The 21301-nt window shown below is 44.6% G+C and overlaps 1 protein-coding gene across 3 annotated transcripts in view; it reads left to right on the forward strand.

Annotated features, from left to right (window-relative positions):
- The window catches only part of ARHGEF28 (Rho guanine nucleotide exchange factor 28), a 277359-nt gene that overhangs the window by 137512 nt on the left and 118546 nt on the right, over positions 1-21301 (forward strand). For all 3 annotated transcript variants that reach the window (XM_029057848.1, XM_029057863.2, XM_029057856.2), the window contains 3 exons: positions 8156-8216; positions 18224-18276; positions 19190-19250. In XM_029057848.1, the coding sequence (XP_028913681.1) occupies positions 8156-8216; positions 18224-18276; positions 19190-19250 (175 nt within the window). The remainder of the gene's footprint in view (positions 1-8155; positions 8217-18223; positions 18277-19189; positions 19251-21301) is intronic.

The following is a 21301-nucleotide window of genomic DNA, read 5'->3' on the forward strand; positions in this document are numbered from 1 at the left end:
CCAGCACTTAGAACAGTGCTCTGCACATAGTAAGCGCTTAACAAATACCAACATTATTATTATTATTATTGTTCTCTCCCAAGAGCTTAGAACAGTGCTCTAAACACAGAAAGCACCCAGTAAATACCATTGATCGATTGATCGATGGTGACATACATTATTTTACACTGTGGTGTTTTCACAGGCTTGTGTTGGTGGCTTAGCAAGTGGCAGTTGTATTATTATTTTTACACCATGTTTTTAGCTTTCCCATTGCACAGGCGGGTGCACATAAATCATCGAAGTAAGATAATATAGTTATGAAAACATTCTGCTCTTTGAGACCGACAGCCCATCTTTTGCCACCAACTTTGGGAATTGGCATGTCGCTGTCAGGCAACAGAATATTTCCCACTCTGCTTGTTATGTCCCATTTACAACTGTTTGGTCTCCTGAGCAGACTCTGTGTAGTTTTCACCCACCACCTGGTGTGCTTCCTGCTACTTCCCACCAGATCATCTGCAGTGAGATTATTTCTGTCACAGTGCTACAGCAGAGATTGGACTTCTCCAAGAGACGTTATCCCATTTCCCTTGACAGGAATTGGCTCCCTGCAGCTCTATGGGGGAATGGATAATAAAAATAATGATAATGATAATTGTGGTATCTGTTAAGGACTTTGTGCCAAGCACTGAACCAAGTGCTGGGGTATTCGGGTTGGGCAGAGTCCCTGCCCCAACTTAGGCTCACATTCTAAGTCTGAGGGAGAACAGGTATTGAATCTCCCTTCCAAATGAGGAAACTGGGGCACAGAGAAGTTAAGTGACTTGCCCACAGTCACACAGCTGACAAGTTGTGATGACATGACAGCGAGGTGAACCTTGATGATGTAGTCTCCTCTTGGGGGTGACAGTCCAGACCTCAGGCCTTGAGACTTCCAGTCTGAGAACTGGGTGGAGAAATTCATTAGTGGTTTGTGCAGCATCAATCAATCAGTGATATTGAGTGCTTACTGTGTGTAGAGCATTGTACTAAGCGCTTGGGAGAGTGCAATATAGCAAGATAAAAGACACATTCGCTGGAAGATGAGCTTACAGTCAAATCAGTAGCATTTACTGAGCAGTTCCTTTGTGCAGAGCACTGTACTGAGGGCTAAGGAGCGTAGACTGGAGGTAGTACACATGATCTTTTGCCTCAAGGAGTTTACAGTCTAGTGTGGGGGAAACGGACACTAAAATAAATTGCAGATGGGGGAAGCAGTGGACAATAATGATCCTTAAGTAAGGGAATCAGTGGACTGTGAATGCCTGAGTGACATGAAAGTGCTGAAGTGACAGTCGTGAGAGATATAAGATGGGCTGATGAGAGATTTATCACAGAAGGCCGAGTGGCCAGTGAGGAATAGTGTCGCCTAGTGGACAGAGACCAGGCCTGGGAAGCAGAGGATCTGAGTTCTAATCCTCATTCATTTAATCATGTCTATTGAGCGCTGTGTGCGGAGCACTGTTGTTTGCCACTTGGCTGCTGTATGATCTTGGACACATCACTTGATTTCTCTGTGCCTCAGTTTCTTCATCTGTAAAATGGAGATGCAGTGCCTGTTCTCCCTTGTACCTAGATTGTGAACCCTATGTGGGACATGGACCATATCCCACCTGGTTAACTTGAATGTACCTCTATTCTTACAAAAGTGCTTGACAAATGCTATAATAACAATAAAAACATCCTGGATGAGATCATGACTTCAAGAGGGCTTGAAGGTGGGGAGAGCAGTAGGTGGTAAGTGGAGGGAGCACCAGTTAGGGGGTGGGTATGAACTAGACGTCAGCCGTGAGAGAGATGTGAATGAGGCACAGTGAGTATGTCAGCTTGAGACGAATGAGGAGTGTAATGGGAGAGGAGTAAGAATACGGAGCAGGGAGAGAGCTGAATGAGTACCTTGAGTCAGAAAGTCATGAGTACTAATCCCGGCTCCACCATTTGTCTGCTGCATGACCTTGAATAAGTCACTTCACTTCTCTCTGCCTCAGTTATCTCATCTGCAAAAAATGGGGATTGAGTATGAGCTTAATCTGGGACAGGGATTGTGTCCAACCTGATTAACTTGAATCTTTCTCAGTGCTTAGACCAGTGTGGGGCACATGATAAGCACTTAAGTACCATAATAATAATTATTATCATTATTAAGGTCAATGGTCAGGAGTTTCTGCTTCATGAGGAGAGGAATGAGTAATTATTGGAAGTTTTTGAGGATTGGGCAGAGGTGCACAAAATGATGTTTTAGAAAATTGATCTGGGCAGCAGAGAGAAGTATGGACTGGAGAAGGGAGGTGCTGGAGGCAGGAAAGTCAGCAAGGAGGCTGTGATTGGTATTTATTGAGCACTTACTGTTTTCAGAACAGTGTACTAAGTACTTAGAAAGGTACAGTGCAGTAGAATTGGTAGACACATTTCCTGCCCACAAGGAGCTTACAGTCTAGATGGGGAGACAGACATTAAAGTGATATACAGATGGGGGAAATGTTAGAGTATAAGGATATGTCCATAAAGTGCTGGAAAACATGCAGATCCCACTCTAGTAATAGATGCAGTATTCACATGGGGGTTTGACAAGTGCTGGTATCAGAGGGGTGATAGTTTGAATGTCCATGAAGGGTAAGATTCTGGATTAGATGTCGTGGAGGAAGAGCTGTCCATATTTGGTAACAGACCAGATATGGGGGTTAAAAGAGACAGAGAAGTCAAAGATATTGCCAAGGTTATGGGCCTGAGAGACATGAAAGATAGTAGTACTGTCAAAGGTGATGGGAAGGGGAGGATTTGGAGGGTGAGGGGGTTCAGTTTTGGATGTGTAGAGCTTGAGAGGCTGCCAGGACATCCAATGTGGAGACTTCCAGGAGGGAGGCAGAGATATGAGATAGGAAAGAAGAGAGGTCGAGGCTAGTGAGGAAGATTTGGAAATCATCCTCATAGAGGTGACAGTGGAAGCCATGAGAGCGGATGAGTGCCCAGAAGGGAATGAGTGTAGATTGTGAATAGAAGGGGACCCAGAATAGAGCTCTGAGGGATCCTCATAATTAGGGAAGGAGAGGCAGAGGAAGAGCCGAGATTGAGAAGAATTGGCTAGGGAGAAGGCCAATAATAGGAGGAGAACTCACACTCTGAGGGCGGTCTGCCAGTTGTGTTTCCACTAGAACACAGAATGACACAATTGGGTAGGAGACTAGGTGTGCACATATGAAGGTTTTTTTATTTTTCTCTTTATGTGTAGAACCCCTTTACAGCCAAAGCCACCAGCCTTTAAAAGAACAGGAATACTCCAAATCCTGCCTGATATTTCTGACTATTCGCCTTCCGGATTAGATGGTCTGAGTGGTAGAGAAGTCACTTTCTGACCAGTGTTCCCCTGTATGGGAGTCGGATTGTCCAAGGTTTATGAATTTACCATGACAAATTAACTGGGTGTCCCGCTTAACTCGTTGCAGCAGATCTTTCGTGTTTCCGAATCTGAAAGGAGAGCAGTTAGCACCCAGAGTTGTCCTTTGTCAATATTCCAAAAGTTTCATTTAAAAGAACGGGCAATAATCGAATGAAAATAAGAACCAGCATACACTTAGCATAAAGACTGAAGGGCACCCCCACATCTAGACAGTGAAGTGCATCACTTCCCCTCCCCCATAATCTGTTTGTTAAAGATAATCTGTTCAAACTGTCACCAAATCCTGTCGGTTCTACCTTCACAACATTGCTAGAATCCGCCCTTTCCTCCCCATCCAAACTGCTAATACCATGCTGCTTCAAACACTTATCCCATCCTGCCTTGACCAGTGCATCAGCCTCCACGCTGGCCTCCCTGCCTCCTGCCTCACCTTACCCCAGTCCGTACTTCACTCTGTGGCCTGGATGATTTTTCTAAAATAAAAAAAAGTTTCTCACCGACAGTATCTGAGAACAGGCAACTTTGCATCTGTATTCCCCAACACTAAGATTTTGAGGGCCTTGTAGCAAACACTCTAGACTGAGCTCGTTGTGGGCAGGGATTGTAGTTGTTTATTGTTGTATTGTACTCTCCCAAAGCTTAGTATAGTGCTCTGCACACAGTAAGTGCTCAGTAAATACAACTGAATGAATGAAATGCTACCTCAGACAAGCCATTCCTTCCCCCACCCAGGCAAATAGCTTTTCCCTCTGCTGAGCTGACCGACTTTGAGCTCTCTGACTATAGAGAGAGCAGCTGTTTATTTGGGAAATACAGAACTCCTCACCTTCTCAACCCAGAACCTTTCCTCCCTCTGACGTAACCCATCACTAAAGGCAACATCACCCTCCAAGCTGTTTTGTTAAACCCGTAACCTTTGCATTATACGCGACTCATTGCTGTAATTCAACTGGCATATTCAGTCTACTTAAAATCCTGTCAGGTTCTACCTTCACAACATCCCTAGAATCTGCCCCTTATCTCCATCCAAATTGCTACCATGCTGATCCAAGCACTTATCGTATTTTGCCTGGACTACTGCCTCAACCTCCTCACTGACCTCCCTGCCTCTGTCTCTTTCCAATTCTAGCCTATACTTCACTCTCTGCCCGGATTATTTTTCTAAAAAAACCCCCCAATGTTCTGTCCACATTTCCCCATTCAAGAACCTCCAGGAGTTCCCCATCCACCTCCGTATCAAAAAGAAACTGCTAACCAAAGATTTTAAAGCATTCAGTCAGCTCTCTCCCTCCATCTTACCTTGCTGATTTCCTACTACAGCCCTGCCCGCACACTTCGCTATTGTAATGCCAACATACTTAATGTACCTCATACTTGTCTATTTTACTGCTGACCCTTTGCTCACGCCCTCTCTTTGGACTGTAACCTTCTTCCCCTTCATATCTCACCTTCAAAACGCTACAGAAGTCACATCTCCAAGTAGCCTTCCCTCATTTACCCTACTTCTTGTTCCTTCTGCATCACCTATGCCCTTGGATCTAAACCTTTTGAGTACTAAATGTTCACCCCACCCTCAATCCCACAGCACTTAGGTACCTATCTGTGATTTATTTTAATGTCTGTTTCTCCCCCTAGACAGCTCTTTGTGTTTAGGGAGCAAGTCTATCAATTCTATTGCATTTTGCTCCCCCAAGTGCTTATTACAGTGCACTGCACACAATAAGCCCTCTATAAATGCCATTTTTCTGACAGTTCTATCCAAGTAGTGATAATAATGGATTTACTGAGCTTCTACTGAGTTAGAATGCACTGTACTGAGTGCTTGAAAGAAAACAACAGAAAAGCAAGGTACGTTCCCCGCCCACAGTGAGCCTGACCCAATATCAGACTACATGTTCATCCCACATGTTCGACTTCTCTCCCTCCCTCTTTTCCTGCCCTTCCCAAATGGCACTGAGCATTCATGTGAACACACTATTTGTACCCGCTCCCTACACAAGGCTGAGTGATCTTCCTCCTCCTTATTGTGCCACTCTTCAGATGGCAGCCACCAAGGGAACTCCATGTTTTCTTTCCCGCACTTTTCTGTGGGGTTGCTTTAGAAATGAATCATCTCAGTAAAATTTTCTCTTCCATTCTTTAGTAACTCTTCCCCCATTAAGATCCATTAAATCATTCATTGTAAATGACTAAGTAGTGTGGTCTAGTAGAGAGTGCAGGGGCGCTGGGTGTCAGAAGACTTGGGTTCTGCTGCTCACCTGCTATGAGTCGATTGCAGTTATTTAACTACTCTGTACCTCAGGCTCCTCATCTGTAAAATGGATGTCCATCTTCCTGCCTCTATGTATCACACAGAGATGTTGTGAGGATCAAATTGGAGAACTGACATGAGAGTCTTTGGAAAAATAAAAAAGCTGTACAAATAATAATTATAATTGTTTTCTATATGTCAAGCACTGTACTAAGCACTGGGGTAGATATAAGATCATCAGGTTCCACATGGAGCTGTGGAAATAAATAGGAGGGAAAACATTTATTGAATATCCAGTTTGCAGATGAGGGAACCAAGGCACATTGAATATAAGTGGCTTGTCCAAGGTTACATAGATAAGTGGTGAAGATAGAATTAGAACCCAAGTCTTATAAAAACATATTTTTATAGATAAACCAAAAATTTGAGAACCGACTACCCTCTTCTGTTGCTTAAATGTGCTGCTGCTTTATTTTTCCCTTATCAGTAACTTTAAGTATATCAACCCCTCATTCTTCAATTTCATGTTTTTCCCTAAGATTTTCTATCTACAAGGACACTTGGTTGTAAAATCAGACTTTTAAGATACTACATTTCAGCATACGGTGATCAGTCCATTGGAAATTAGGTTTGCGCTTTTCATGTCCTTATACCTGTAGGAAAGCCATCAGTCTTCCATGCCAGAAGTGCATTTGATAGCCTTTTCTTACTCTAATAATGATGGGTATTTATTAAGTACTCATTACATGCCAAGTATTGGGATAGATAGAAGATAATGAGATTGGATCCAGTCCCTGTCTCACATGGGGCTCATACCTTAAGAGGGAGGGAGAACAGGTATTTTATTCTGATTTTACAGGTGAAGAAACTGAGGCACGGAACAGTTATCTGAATCACTCAAGATCACTCAGCCTGCAAGGGGCAGAGCTGGAACAGGTCTCCTGACTCCCAGGATTGTGCTCTTTCCACTAGGCAACACTGCCTTCCTACTGTGTGTTCAGACTCTGGCCCCCCAAAGATCTTTTGTTTCTTCAAAAGAATTAATCAAAGTTCTTTTCTTTACATGTTTCCAGTGTGAAACTAACTCCTTGGACTAGATAATAAGTAAAAATAATTGTAGCTGATGAAATTTAAAGTGTTGAAAAAATGTCCTTATTAGACTATTCTCTGGGGCGGTAGTATTTTCATTTAATTTTCAAGTGGGAAGTATTTTTATTTACTTACTGCTGTCTCTCTCCCTATTTTGTTCTGAAGCAAGCATGGGCCGGGAACCAGGTGATACAGTCTGTCTCTGCTGAAGAGGCAGGTGTCCTTGCTGACACTTTCAGCCACCGAAAGTTCAAAGACCGAAGGTTCAGAGAAATGCTGTTTTCCTTCCTCTTCAGGCATCAAATTGGCCTTTCTCACATGTTCTCTCCATGTCCCACTCTTTCTTTTCCTAATAGCCATCTCTAGGAGAAGTAACCAGAATTCTTGATAAGCGATGTTCTTCCTGGCTTTCAGTTAAGATTTTTAAAACAGCTTTTTGAAAGGCGATTGGCCCAGCCTGTGCCCAAATCAGCCTGCCCTTGTCCTGCCCTTCCTTCTGCTCCTGTGTCCACCCGTTGATTCCCTCAGGTGGAGTTGGCAACACTGCTGCTCCAGCCTGGCGCCGCCCCCCCCCCACCCCCCACACCTGCTAGCTCGGCTGATCGTAGTCTCTGATCGGCCTTCCCTATGCCTGCCTGGTTAGAGGTGCCTGGACTTAACGAGAGGAGGTGCCAGCTTCTGAGCAGAAGCTGTGGTTCCATCCCAGCCTCGATTGCTTTTACCTTTGACCCTAGGAAGGTAGGGGAGGATGGACAGTCATTTTGGCCCTTTCCCCAGAGCCTAGCCTAACTCTCCACCCTGCCGTGCACTTCCTCCCTCCCCTCCTGTTCTCCTGACCCTTCCTGTCCATCATGTCGCTATCCTGGGCCAGACCGAATCTCTAGCTCCCCTACCTTCACAGTCATCTGGCATGCTTTTCTCCTTAGGGGTGTTCTTTATTTTTCATCTCGTGGCCTAGTACAGAAAGCACAGGGTTGGGAGTCAGGGATCTTAGGTTCTAATGTCCTCTGCCTCTTTTTTCTGCTGTGTAGCTTGGGGTTAAGTCACTTCTCTGTGCAATGCCTGGCACATGGTAAGCGCTTGGGAAGCACAGGGAAGCAGCATGGCTTAATGGAAAGAGCACGAACTTGAGAGTCAGAGGTCGTGGGTTCTAATCCCATTTCTGCCACTTGTCTGCTGTGTTAAGTGCAAGTCACTTAACCTCTCTATGCCTCAATTCCCTCATCAGTAAAATGGGGATCGAGACTGTGAGCCCCACGTGGGACAACCTGATTACCATGGAGTCACCCCAGCGCTTAGAACAGTGCTTGGCACATAGTAAGCGCTTAACAAATACCATGATTATTATTAAGAAATACTGTAAAAAATAATTTGTAATTTGGATTTTTCCCTTTTAGGTTCTTGATCGAAATCAAGTCAGACAAGAGGAACAACTTCCAATGCCAACCAGTGCAACAGGTACGCATTTTTATTTTTCCTTTGGGGCTTCCATGAAGTGTTTGAGAAGGAAGCTCTAATTCTAGGGTACCGTTTGGCTGATTTAGGAGGCAATGAATTGAACATCGGTTGGGTCTTAACGTTGGCGATATCCTTATAAACATTCCAGCAGAGGGCGCATTTCAACTGAAATGTATTTCTTGATAAACTAGAGATCAAAACGGGGGTTGAGAGCCCTCAGCAAGATAGTGTTCACTCTCCCCTCCCGCCTTCCCCCTCTGCCCCCCAAAATATGGCAATCCCTAGGTTAGCCTCACTCCAAAAGATTAGCTGACGGGATTTCTAATATGATGTTGAAGGGTGGGGAGGGAGAGTGTCCTGGTCGGTGAGAGTCCTGGTTGGTCAATCGATCAATCGTATTTAGTGAGCACTCTGTGTGCAGACAATTGTGCTAAACACTTGGAAGGTGTATTAGAATTAGTAGACATGAACGCTTCTCTCAAGGATCTTAAAATCTGATGTTCATTTTCAGCTCTCCAAATATTTCACCTGATGAGAACCAAGGTTCCGTGAATTAACTTTGCTATGTATTCCATAGGATCAGCTGCGTTGGGATAGATGGCTTGGTAACAGATGTTTTAATCAGTGGATATCCCTGGTAACATGGGCAAATTTGTATTTCCAGAGTACCAGGTCATTATTCCAAGTGGATTGGTGAACTGAAGGGGACCGTCTCCTTTTCTAAGCACTAGCTAACGTACTAAGCATGTTGGAGAGTACACTGTAACAATAAAAAGACACATTCCCTTTTGGGCTGCACTCAACCCAATTGTCCTTAGTTAGGTCTAGAGTGGGAGGGGAAGTGGGGGTGACAGAGCAGCTCATGGCATAAGCTACGAACGAGCAGTCAAAGCCATGTCTTCATTTATTGTGGCCCCTGGTATAGAGGCCGAGAGGGTTTTGGAAGGGCAGTGGGTTGAAAGAGGATAATACATCACTTAGTTCCTTAAGGGAAGGGAGTCTATAAGTGCTATTTAAAATTTCTCTGGGCCTCAGTTACCTCATCTGTAAAATGGGGAATAAGGCTAGTGAGCTCCATGTGGGACAGGGACTGTGTCCAGTCTGTTAAGCTTTTACAGTGCCAGTGCTTAGTACAGAGCCAGTCACATAGTAAACGTATAACAAATATCATTAAAAAATTAGTTACCTTTCCATTCTCAACTCTACATAACTTTATGGAAATGCTCTAACTTTTTACCCTTTAAAGATTTTTTTTGACTTATCAGGTCTGTTTTGTCAAATCCTTTATGCTATTATGGCCAAGAAATTGTGGTTCTGTGTTTATTTAACACTTGTGTAATAGACTGAGATTTCAACAATGGCCATCCTAAAACATGTTAACGTCAGGAGCCTGGCTAAGTCTGGTAAACCAAAAGAAGCAAAAGTGAGATAATCAGAAATGATTGGTGCAGAAGTGGTGAGAAACCCACAAAATGAGAAGGAAGCAGCTTGGCCTAGTGGATAAGGCACAGGCCTGGGTGCCAGAGGGCCTAGCTTCAAATCCCAGCTCCACCACCTACCTATTGTGTGACTCTGGGCATGTCACTTTACTTCTCTGTGCCTCAGTTTCCTCAACGGCCAAATGGGGATTCAGCACCTCCTAGGTAGACTGTGAGCCTCATGTGGGCCAGGGATGGTGTCCGACCTGATTAACTTGTATCTACCCCAGTGCTTCGGACAGGGCTTGACACATAGTAAGCACTCAACAAATGCAATTAAAAAAAAGAAAGTGGTCTGCCTAACAAAGGCTAAGCAACTGTACTTTCCAAAGGTACAGCCGTCTTCAGTCACTGGGTGGCCACATTATTGTACTCAGGCCTTCTTTATGTGAAGCAGCGTGGCTCAGTGGAAAGAGCCCGGGCTTGGGAGTCAGAGGTCATGGGTTTGAATCCCAGCTCTGCCACTTAGCTGTGTGACTGTGGGCAAGTCACTTCACTTCTCTGTACCTCAGTTACCTCATCTGTAAAATGGGAATTAAGACTGTGAGCCTCATGTGGGACAACCTGATGACCCTGTATCTCCCCCAGAGCTTAGAATAGTGCTCTGCACATAGTAAGCTCTTAACAAATAACAACATTATTATTACCTAGAAATCTGGTCAAGTTAAATCAGTGGTGAGTGCAGGGACAAAGTTTGACGAGATGATTTGTGCATAATGGAAGGCATTGTTGGCAGAACAGGGCCATGCTTGCATTTTGCAGGTGGCGGATCCAGCTTTAGAAGGCCAGCCAGTCAATTCTTCCCTTCTATTGTTGCATTTCGCTGTGAGTGTTCTCTGCCCATGGGGTGGTCGTTCTCTCATGGCACTCTGAGAAAGTGAAATCCTGTCTAAGGATGTGGGGTGAGATGAGCTTGTAAAAAGCACAGGGCTTTCAGCCACACAGAGACATCTTTTTTTGATTTCCATTTTCAAAAAAAGTAACTTCAGGACTCTTTGAACAAACTATTCCATTTGCATTATGCTGTCTGATCAAGATAAGAGGTCCTGAAAACGAGAAGAGCTGTAATCCGAATTCAGGTCTGGGATTGGGTGATTTATAGTAGCAATTATGAAGGGTTTAGCCTTCTTCTAGATAGATTACTCAGTCTGATAAACATTCCTGTCTTAATGCTGTAATTTGGCAAGTATTAGACCGACCGATCCCTGAATTCTTCTTTTAAAACCTCCATTTCTGGCATTTTATTCATTTTAAACAATTAAAAATCATATAGGGTGTCTGTTCCTCCAAAGGATAAGAAATGATTCATTAAGCTTCTCTTTGTCCAGCATGGTAATTCAGTCCTCCTGCACTACCTTTTCACGTTGGAACTTGCTAATATTTTTTTTTAACTAAAGGATAGTGTCATGGCCATTCTGTGTTGACTTTCTTCTCCTGGGCCGCTGTCAGACCCTTACCTGTTGGAGTTGCTCTTCTCTGTGGGATTTCACCAAAGATCCATCCAACCAGGCTGTGATTGAGGTTAATCATAATAATAATTGTGGTATTTAAGTGCTTACTGTACTAAGCACTGGGGAAGATACATGATCATTAGATGCCACATGGGACCCTCAGGATAAGTAGGAGGGAGGAGAACAGGTATTGACTTCCGATTTTGTAGAGGAGGGACCTGAAGCAGAGAGAGATGAAGTGACTTGCCTAAGTATGTGGCAAAGCTGGGATGCTGGAGCTCTGGATGAGTTTCTGAACTCCTTCAGCTCACACCTAAACATCTGGGGACACAGGATTTACCCAAGCAGAATGTCAACAGCCACCTTTATGTCCAGTACTTTTATTTCCGATATCCATTCTCTCTCTGCCTCCCTTTTGCCACTGAGTTCCATGGATAAAGTGTTTCCTGTGTTCCCGGAGGCCTGGGACAGGTCCAAAGTGGTTTGAGAGAGAATAGTAGAGATAGAAGACATCATCCCTGCATTCAAGGAGCTTACCATTTAGTGGGGGAGACAAGACCCCACATAATTTACAGCTAGGAAGAAGCAGAAAGGCTAGGAGGATGGATAGGAGAATAAGTAAGTGCTTAAGTAGAGCACAGAAATCGAGGCACCTTCATGAAACCTTTCCTTGATTGATCTGCTACCCCTCCCCCCTCCTCTCCTCTGACAACTCCTCCCCCAAATTCAGCAGAAATAAGCAAACAACTATTGGGTTGGATAATTTGGTTTCAAAGAGTGCCTTAAAGAAGAACAAAGAAAAGAGGTTTACCAAGGCCCAACAGACTAGCAAATACCATAATAATAATAATAATAATTATTATTATTATTATTAGCACATCTTAGGGATGAATGAATTTTGTCAAGGCCAAAAGATGAAAAACACAGCCTTAAAAAATGAGGAAATTGAGGCAAATCGAGGCATGCCCAGAGTCCAGTCAAAACAGTCTTAAAGCAGTTTGCCGCCTTGCCCCTGCAACTTCTCCTAACATCACCAGTCTCTCAAGGAAGATATTGTGTAAACCTTCAATTTAAGTTACCAGATTTATACAAAGAAAAGAGCTCCCGTTTTTGTGGTTCCAGTAGAAATTACAGTGGCTTTAGAAAAGTATGAAAAACAGGTTGTTGGTCACCCAGCTCCCAAGGCAGCCCCTGCAAAGGGTACATTAAAATACGAGTCAACATATACGGCCTGGGAATTGAACACTAGGTACATTCTCCCAAGCTTGGTGAATGGGGTGGCACTGTCTTCTCATGCCTCCACACTTGAACACAGGGTCATCTTGACCTCAAAACATTTCTACGGACCCAAAGTCCAAACACTAAAACTGCACAGTCCAGTTAGAAAGGGCCATTTGGTCACCCTCATGAAATTGGTGTCACCCAAATTTAATCTTTTCTTAAATTCTGATTCTTTAATGTAGACCTTCTTTTATATTCTTCCAAAACAAAGCCCTGAAGATACGGTCAACACACTACTTATATAATCTGAATCAGACCACCTTGGTAAATATTTGGGTGTTTGTCGGCTTCATTAACCTCCTCATCGAAGCCTTTATTTAGTGCTTACTGGGTGTAGAGCATTGCACTAAACACTTAGGAAATAGGCAGTAGAAGGACCCTACCCTTAAAGAACTTGCAATCTAACTGGGGAGAAGAATTTCCAAATGTACAGTAGGTGAGGATGAGAGTACAGATGCAAGTAATAAACACAGATAAGTACCTGAACAGCAAATAAGCAAAGATGCACAATAAGGGCTGATAGAACACGTGACTAGGAAGGTGGGAGATTAGTGGGTTGGGGCTTCCTGGAGGAGGTGATTTTTGGGAGGGCTTTGAAGGAGAACAATATCTCATTTGGAGAAACAAAATGGGGAGGGGAGGGTGTTATAGGCAAAAGCGTGAGCAGTGGCTCAGAGATGGGTGAATGGAGAACGAGGCATAGCTAAAATTCCTTTGGAGAAGGGAAAGATCACAAGTTGGGATGTAGCAGCTTAGAGAGTGGTAAGGTAAGGGGAGTCCAACTGATGAAGAACTTTGAAGTCAGTCATTTCAGAGTTTTGTTTTAAGTGAGGCGGAATGGATAGTTTTTGTAGAGTTATAAGGCAAAGCCCTCTGATTAACCTGCAGAGAAATGCAACGAAAACTATTCTAGTCATCCATCTTATAGGCTTGAATTACATTGGTGATGGTATTGGGTGTGCAGCTCAGCCCACTGTCTTTGCAGGCAAGTGGCTGAGCTGGGATTAGGACCCAGGTCCTCCGACTCCCAGGCCTATTTCCACTAGGCAATGCTGCTCCTCTGCGGTTCTAACTCTTTTAACAGGGCACAGTTTGTAAGAACAGGGAAGCATCCATCAGTCCCTCAGAGTTCAGGCTCTGGTTTTGGCCACCACCACACACTGAAAAGGATGGGGAGAATCTGGGGAGGGGCCAGCCACAGCCATTAAAGTGATGGGAAAGGCTTTTGAATTGGAGTGTAGACTCTTAGACTCAGGACTCCTAGCTTATCAGATTCTCGGTCTGTAAGACGAGAGAGATTTTTGTGTGCCTGGGGAGAATCTTGGAGATCTTTTAGGAAAAACCGCTGGTTTAAGGACTCAGTGGAAACCATATATCCCGTGGTCCTTCGTTCATTTGGCCGGAACTGTAGTTGCGGGACCACATGGCTTGCTCAACAGTGGCTGCCCCAAAAAGATGATTGGGAAACTTGGCACGTCTTGGGATGGAGAAATACTGCTTGCTTCTGGGTGGACTTGAAATCAAGATGAACAAGACCTTTAAAACAGAGCTGCTCAAGAGGGACCAATAGCAATATCTGCTAAGTTGCTCTAGCAATAAGCAGTTTGAGCGCATCTCACTGGGTAGTGGTTAGTGTAAAATGATCCTAATAACTTACTAAAAATTACAGCAATTTAATTAGGCTTCCAAATGCTTACCCTTACTAGCTGGTGGGGGAAATCAAGGATGCCCTAAAAGCTATAAGTGATTTTTCTTTAATTAATTCACCAATGCCATTCTCAGGGCCCTTAGAGGAAGTTTGGCATCATGATTTTAGCATGGTTCCTCGTTTCTGAAGTGCTGTTGGTTATAATTGGTAACATTTGGTTGTCCTGTCTCAGCAAAGCAGCCACATAAAGAATGTTTTCTAAAGAACTGATGGGGGAAAAAAGGGCCGACGTTAGCTAAGATTTAGTACCCAGAAAGGGCTCTGCTGCTTGCCTTTTTAAGTTTAATCTTTTACAGATGAAAGCTGCTGGTTATTCTGGTCCCATTTGGTAATTCATCAAGAAATATTGTTTTCCATTAACGTCATCCAATACTATGTAGGCTTAAGGGGCACCATGCTATGTGGTCTGAGAGTTAACCTTAAAGGTCCGCATTCCAGCCATCCAAAGCTTCCCCTACCATTGTAATTGATTAGTATGGTAGGTGATGTCTGGATCATCATCATCCATTTTGCCTTCTTCTGTCTGAAAATTATTTTGTGTCTGCCTCCCCTGCTGGACTGTAAGCTCCCTGAGGACAGGATGTGGTCTTCTCCCTGCAACATTCCTTTCCCAATCACTAAGGGCCATTTTCTGCACATAGGTCCTCTTGAGTGTTTGGCAGAAAAGCCATTTCAGTTGTTCTCTGCTACTTTTCTGTTGTTTAACCTTGGGCAAATCACGTCTCTGAGCCTCAGTTTCCTCATCTGTGAAATGGGGATTCAATTCCTGTGCTCCATCCTGCTTAGACTGTGAGCTGTAGTGTGGGACCTGATTATCTTCTATCTGCCCCAGAATTTAGTCCAGTGCTTGGCACAGAGGAAGCACTTAATAACTACCACAGTTACTGTAATTATAATAATGTTGGTATTTGTTAAGCGCTTACTATGTGCAGAGCATTGTTCTAAGCGCTGGGGTAGATACAGAGTAATCAAGTTGTCCCATGTGAGGCTCATAGTTAATCCCCATTTTACAGATGAGGGAACTGAGGCACAGAGAAGTGAAGTGACTTGCCCACAGTTACACAGCTGATAAGTGGCAGAGCCAGGATTCGAACCCATGACCTCTGACTCCCAAGTCCGGGCTCTTTCCGCTGAGCCACTTAGCTTCTCTTAATTATCCTCATTTAATTAGAGTTATTATCCTCATCCCACCACCACCATTCTCTGATTCCCCTATGTCTACCCCAGCGCTTAGAACAGTGCTCGACACATAGTAAGCGCTTAACAGATACCAACATTTTTTTTTTTATAAGCTTGTTGTGGTCAGGGAATGTATCTGTTTCTTGTTGTATTGTACTCCCCCAAGTGCTTAGTACAGTGCTCTGCCCAAGTGAGTACTCAGTAAATATGACTGAATGAATACCATTGATTGCTTTACTGAGTTGAAGCACTTGGAGGAGTGCACCAGAAGAAAGACACCTGAACACCGCCGTCCTGGCTCTTTCCTCTTGTCGTCAATCAATCAGTGGTGTTTATTGAGCAGTTACTGTGCGCAGAACCCACTGCCCTGGCTCTTTCCTCTTGTTGTCAATCAATCAGTGGTGTTTATTGAGCGGTTACTGTGTGCAGAACACCATAATATCTCACCATGTGTATCCCACCTGCCTTCTCCTCCTACCTTGGGTAGATGTAAGTTTGAGGGGGAAGGTGGTGACTAATTTTAAAATCTGGTTCTGGCCGTAGTTTTGCATTTCATTGTTTGTAGGGAGGGATAATGATCCTCCTTTTCTCACTGTTGGCCCTGTTCACAAACACAGCCTCATCACCATCTAGAGGCATTCTAAACCCAGTGCGCCTTGAACTGCCTCCCCTCCTAGCTGGGTGAAACAACAGCAGCGTGGTTTCCTCACCCTTTGGGTTGTTGTAGCCAGTGGCAGGGAGATGAGCCTGTCTACTCCTCGTGTTGTATCCTATTCTCCCAAGGACTTCATACACTTACTCTGCACACAGGGAGAGCTCAATAAATATCATTGATTGATTAATGTCTGCCCCCGCAACATTGAAAAGTCATTGTGGGCCGGGGAATGTGCCTGTGAACTCTGTTGTATTGACTCACCTAAGTGCTTAGTACAGTGTTCTGCACACAGAAAGAACTCAGTAAATACTTCTGATCGATTGAAAATCCTCAGCATCATTATCAGTATCTCTGGGTATGGAGCACAGTATTTGGCAGAGTCCACTAGAAGCAAATGGTAAGGCTCCAACTCTCTGGGGTTTAAAATCAAATGGGTGTATTTGGAGCTCCCTCCAGGTAGTTGAGGTATAACTGTGATTATTGGTTGCCCGTACCCAATGATGATAAGGACGCTACTTGTTCTGTGTAAGAATCAGGGTAGATACAAGATAATCAGGCTGGTCACAGTCCTTATTCCACATAGGACTCTCAGTCAAAGAGCGAGGGAGGACAGGCATTTTATCCCTACTTTACAGATGAGGAAACTGAGGTACCGAGACATTAAGATTGATTTGGTCAGTGGTATTTATTGAGTGCTTACTATGTGCAGAGCACTGACTAAGCACTTGGGAGAGCACAGTGGAGTTGGTAGACCCAATCCATGCCCTCAAGGAGCTTGCAGTCTAGTTGCAGAGGCAGTAGTTAAAATAACTTACAAATAGGGGAAGCAGCAGAGTATAAAGAGAAGTATTTAAGTGCTTTGGGTATGAGGGTGGGATAAGTATCAAAGGGCTCAAGGGTGTGGATACAAATGCATAGTCGACACAGAGGAGAGGGGGATGAGGTGCGTGGTGAGAAGTTAGGGAAGACTCAGCATGATGTAGTGGAAAGAGCATTGGCCTGGAATTCAGGGGACCCATGTTCCAATTCTGTCTCTGCCCTTCTCTGCTGTGTCACCTTGGGCAAGCCACTTAACTTCTCTGGACCTCAGTTTCCTCATCTGTAAAATGAATATTGGTTACCTGTTCTCCCTCCTACTCGGACTGTGAGACCCAGGTGCTTTGCATCTGTCTCAGGGCCTAATACACTGCTTAACAAAAACTTTGAAGATGGGGAGAGAGGTGGCCTGTTGGAAATGAAGAGGGAGGGATTCTAGGCAGGAGGGGAGGGCATGAGAGAAACTAGATCAAGGCATGGTCAGTAAATTGGGGTTAGAGGAGCGAAGTCAGTGGACTGGGTTTTGGAGGGAGAGGAGCGAAGTTAGGTAGAAGGAAGAGAGCAGATTGAGAGTCTTAACAGACTGAACCATGGTGGCAGAGCAGGCCGGTGGCAGAGCTGCAACTAGAACCCAGGTCTCTCAACTCCCAGTTCTGTGCTCTTTCCCTTAGGCCATGCCACCTCCCAACATGGAGGTGTTTCGTCCAGTCACCAGCAGGAGCAGTGTGACCATGAGGGAAAGTGTTGGCCCCAAACACTGTAAGCAACTTGCTGTTCTAGGAAGGGCCATGGTCAGAAAATGAGCACGTCGAGGGCCCTGTTTGCTCCCTCACCAGGCTCAGCACCCACATTCTGCTCTAGGCCTCCGCATCAGAGCAGTGCTGGGCTTGGGAGGCAAGAGGAGAGTCTGGTATCTGCTCCTTCAGGGATGTTGAGAAGATGACTGCAAAAGAAGAGGCAGGAAAGTGAAACACCCCTTCCGATCCATCCATGAAAGCTATTTATTTCATCTAAGCATGAAATCTGCGTTGTGTGCATTCGGCGGGAGGGGGGCACGGGGGACGGGACGTGTGGGGTTTCCTTCCAGGGGTGTGAGTCACATCTTTTGAATCTGTGTTATTTTTGAAGAGTGCTTCATCAATCAGCAGCCTTCTTTCCAAATCAAGTGCATTTATTTATGTAGGGATCATTTTCAGGATATCCTGTGAAGCTTCAGAGGCTGTTTACAGGTTGTCCGGTAATCGCCCAGCCATTCCAGGGCTGCCCATTTATCAGGCCAACTGCTCTTGCGACTGTTGGATAGCGAGATCCTGAGTGGAAAACCTGGTCCTTGACTACGTTTTTGGCCGAGGGTTTGGCGTGGGCTCCCCTTCTCGCCTAGAAGCAGTTGAACTGCTGTGTTTTTCCGTCCACACTGATGAGAAATATCCCTCTTCCAGAGACTGAGAATTCGGTGCCCAGCGGCTCGCCTCCTGAAAGGGAAGATGTGAAGGTAATGAGTTCAAAGGGGAATTGCATGATAAGCTAAATGATTAGACTGTAGAGGTAGGATTCAGTGATTTGAGTTCAACCAGAAACCAACTTTGACCCTTCACAACTCTATCCAGTTATCTGTTGGAGTTGCATTGGCTTCATATCTTGCAAGCAAGTTTATGCTGCAAATTTCCCAAACTAAATTTGTCACTGAAGGTAGATATCTGCAGGTGTTTTCTAGGGAGAAAGTCATTGAAAATGAGTGTAACTTTTGTGTTGTTTCCCGTTATAGAGAAGCAGGATGGGGTAGCAGAAAGAGCACAGGCCTGGGAGGCAGAGAACCTGGGTTCTAATCCTGGCTCCACCATGCGTTAGCTATGTGACCTTGGACAAGTCATTGGACCTCAGTTTCCTCATTTGTAAAATGGGGACTCTTTACCTGTTCTCTCTCCTACTTAGACTCCTAGCCCCATGTGGGACAAGGAATATGTTTGACCTGACTATTTTGTATCTGCCCCAGCGCTTAGTGGAATGCTTGGCATATTATAAGCACTTAAGAAATGCCACAATTATTGCTATTATTATTGATAGAGTAATACCTAAAAGTCCAAATCTCTCAAGACCTTTTCAGCTGAGAAGTAGTTAAATGAAACCTGTGGGGTCTATTTTGGACAGATTCTGTGGTTGATTGATTTGACTGTTTATGTTCATGGTATTGCAGCTCATCCCTTTAAAAAGTATAATTCTTTAGAGGTTTGATCTAGTTTATTAGTAGTAGTAATAACATTTCAGAAGTGCTTACTGTGTGCAGAGTGCTATATTACATATGGGGAAATAATAATAAAGAAAATGAAATCCTGACAGTATTTTTGTTTCTGTTTTTATAAAACATGGTGTGTTTTTTTTTAAATATTACCATTTGCTTCTTCTAGAGCTTCAAAAACATAGTGGTCCAGCCCAGTGAAAATGAAGATCTACCCATACTGGACTTAGGTAGGCCATACGGTATTTATTATTATTATTGTTGTTATTATTATTGTTAATGCTAATTTATGTTAATACAAGATAACCTGATCATACCTAATGCCTGTCCCACACGGGGCTCAAAGACTAAGAGGGAGGGAGAGCGGGTATCTTATCCCATTTTACAGATGTGGAAGCTGAGGCTTAGAGAGGCAAAGTGATTTGCTTAAGGATACACAGCAGGTCAGCACCAGAGCTGGCATTTAGAACCTAGGTATCCTGGTTCTCTGTCCCATGCCACCTATTTTCAGTTGTTTAAATCTCTATGGGTGTAACAAGTGTGTGGTATGGTGCTACTGTGGAGTCAGATTAGCAGCCAATGGGCAGGCATTCAGGCGAGATGAAGTGGTCCCAGCAAACTTAGTAATAATGTTGGTATTTGTTAAGCGCTTACTATGTGCAGAGCACTGTTCTAAGCGCTGGGTTAGACACAGGGGAATCAGGTTGTCCCACGTGGGGCTCACAGTCTTAATCCCCATTTTACAGATGAGGGAACTGAGGCACAGAGAAGTGAAGTGACTTGCCCACAGTCACACAGCTGACAAGTGGCAGAGCTGGGATTCGAACTCATGAGCCCTGACTCCAAAGCCCATGCTCTTTCCACTGTGCCACGCTGCTTCTCTAACTTGAATAGAAGCAACAGCACTGAGGTGCAGCTGGAGGAAATGGAGAAAATGGGCTCGTCCTCAGTTTGACGGGGAGCGGAAAGGCCCAAGAGATGGGCTGGGCTTTTACCGTCCCACCACCGACGGCCGGAATGTGCAGCTGAGGCCCCCACATGAGGCGAAGCAAGGCCGACTATCAGTGGGCCTGACCAACGCCTCAAAAAGAGGTTCGAAAATCACAGGTACAAAAAGAAGCAAGGAAATGGCAGAGAGGAAATGTGCCCAGCATCGGCTCGCTCCATTGCCTGGCTCCCTGCCAGAGGCTGCTTGGCTGGCTCACTCTGCCTGAGGGGTGGCTGGAGTTGGGGACTGGTGTCTTCTCCACCAGATTTCAATTGTTCTGCTGTGAAAGGTGGGGGATGAGTTGAGGCAGAGAGAGAAGAAGTCGGACACAGCCTCAAACTGTAAGGCAGTCATGGCCCACTAAAGCCTGCCAGCGGAACAGAGCACACACTCACGCAGACAGGATGTTTCGTCTGTAAATTACATCGTGCCCCTGGGAGTTGGCTTTGAAGAATGTTTACCGGGGCCAATTGAGGGTGGGAGGGGCAGTGTATAAAGATAAAATATTAAAGTTTTTGAAAAGGAAAGAAGAACTTTAATTGTATATGAAAAACCTGCCTTATTGGTATTTTGGACTATGCATGGGCTGTAGATAAACCAATGGCATCTGTAATCAGATACGTTTCATCCAGTGCATTATTGCCTGTCATTGCCTGCTTCTGAGACTGGGTGTCTCAAAAGCATCTGTGTGGGTTATATGTACATTGTTGGGATATTCATAATGTTGGTATTTATTAAGCGCTTACTATGTGCAGAGCACTGTTCTAAGCGCTGGGGTAGATACAGGGTAATCAGGTTGTCCCATGTGAGGCTCACAGTTAATCCCCATTTTACAGATGAGGTAACTGAGGCACAGAGAAGTTAAGTGACTTGCCCACAGTCACACAGCTGACAAGTGGCAGAACCCGGGAGTCGAACCCATGACTTCTGACTCCCAAGCCCAGGCTCTTTCCACTGAGCCACGCTGCTTCCCCATGTGCGCATATGTGTGTGATACTAGGATTGGGGTGACACTCCCCTGTTGCACCAGAAGCTTCTTTAGGACAGGAATCATGTCTACTAACTCTCGTTGTCCTCTCCCAAGTGCATAGTACAGTGCTCTGTCCACAGTAGATTCTCATTAAGTGCCACTGATTGATGAACAGGGCTGCGGACATGTTCATGTACGTGTCGAGTTCTGCATCTCAGAGAATCCAAGCTTTACTTTTTAAAGATGAATTGCTTGTGTCTCTGCAGTTGATTTCCTTTCCTATCTTATAGAAAGAGAAAACTTGTGACAGGGGTCACAGATGG

The sequence above is a fragment of the Ornithorhynchus anatinus genome, chromosome 1 (genome assembly GCF_004115215.2).
Source record: "Ornithorhynchus anatinus isolate Pmale09 chromosome 1, mOrnAna1.pri.v4, whole genome shotgun sequence".
Classification (NCBI taxonomy): domain Eukaryota; kingdom Metazoa; phylum Chordata; class Mammalia; order Monotremata; family Ornithorhynchidae; genus Ornithorhynchus; species Ornithorhynchus anatinus.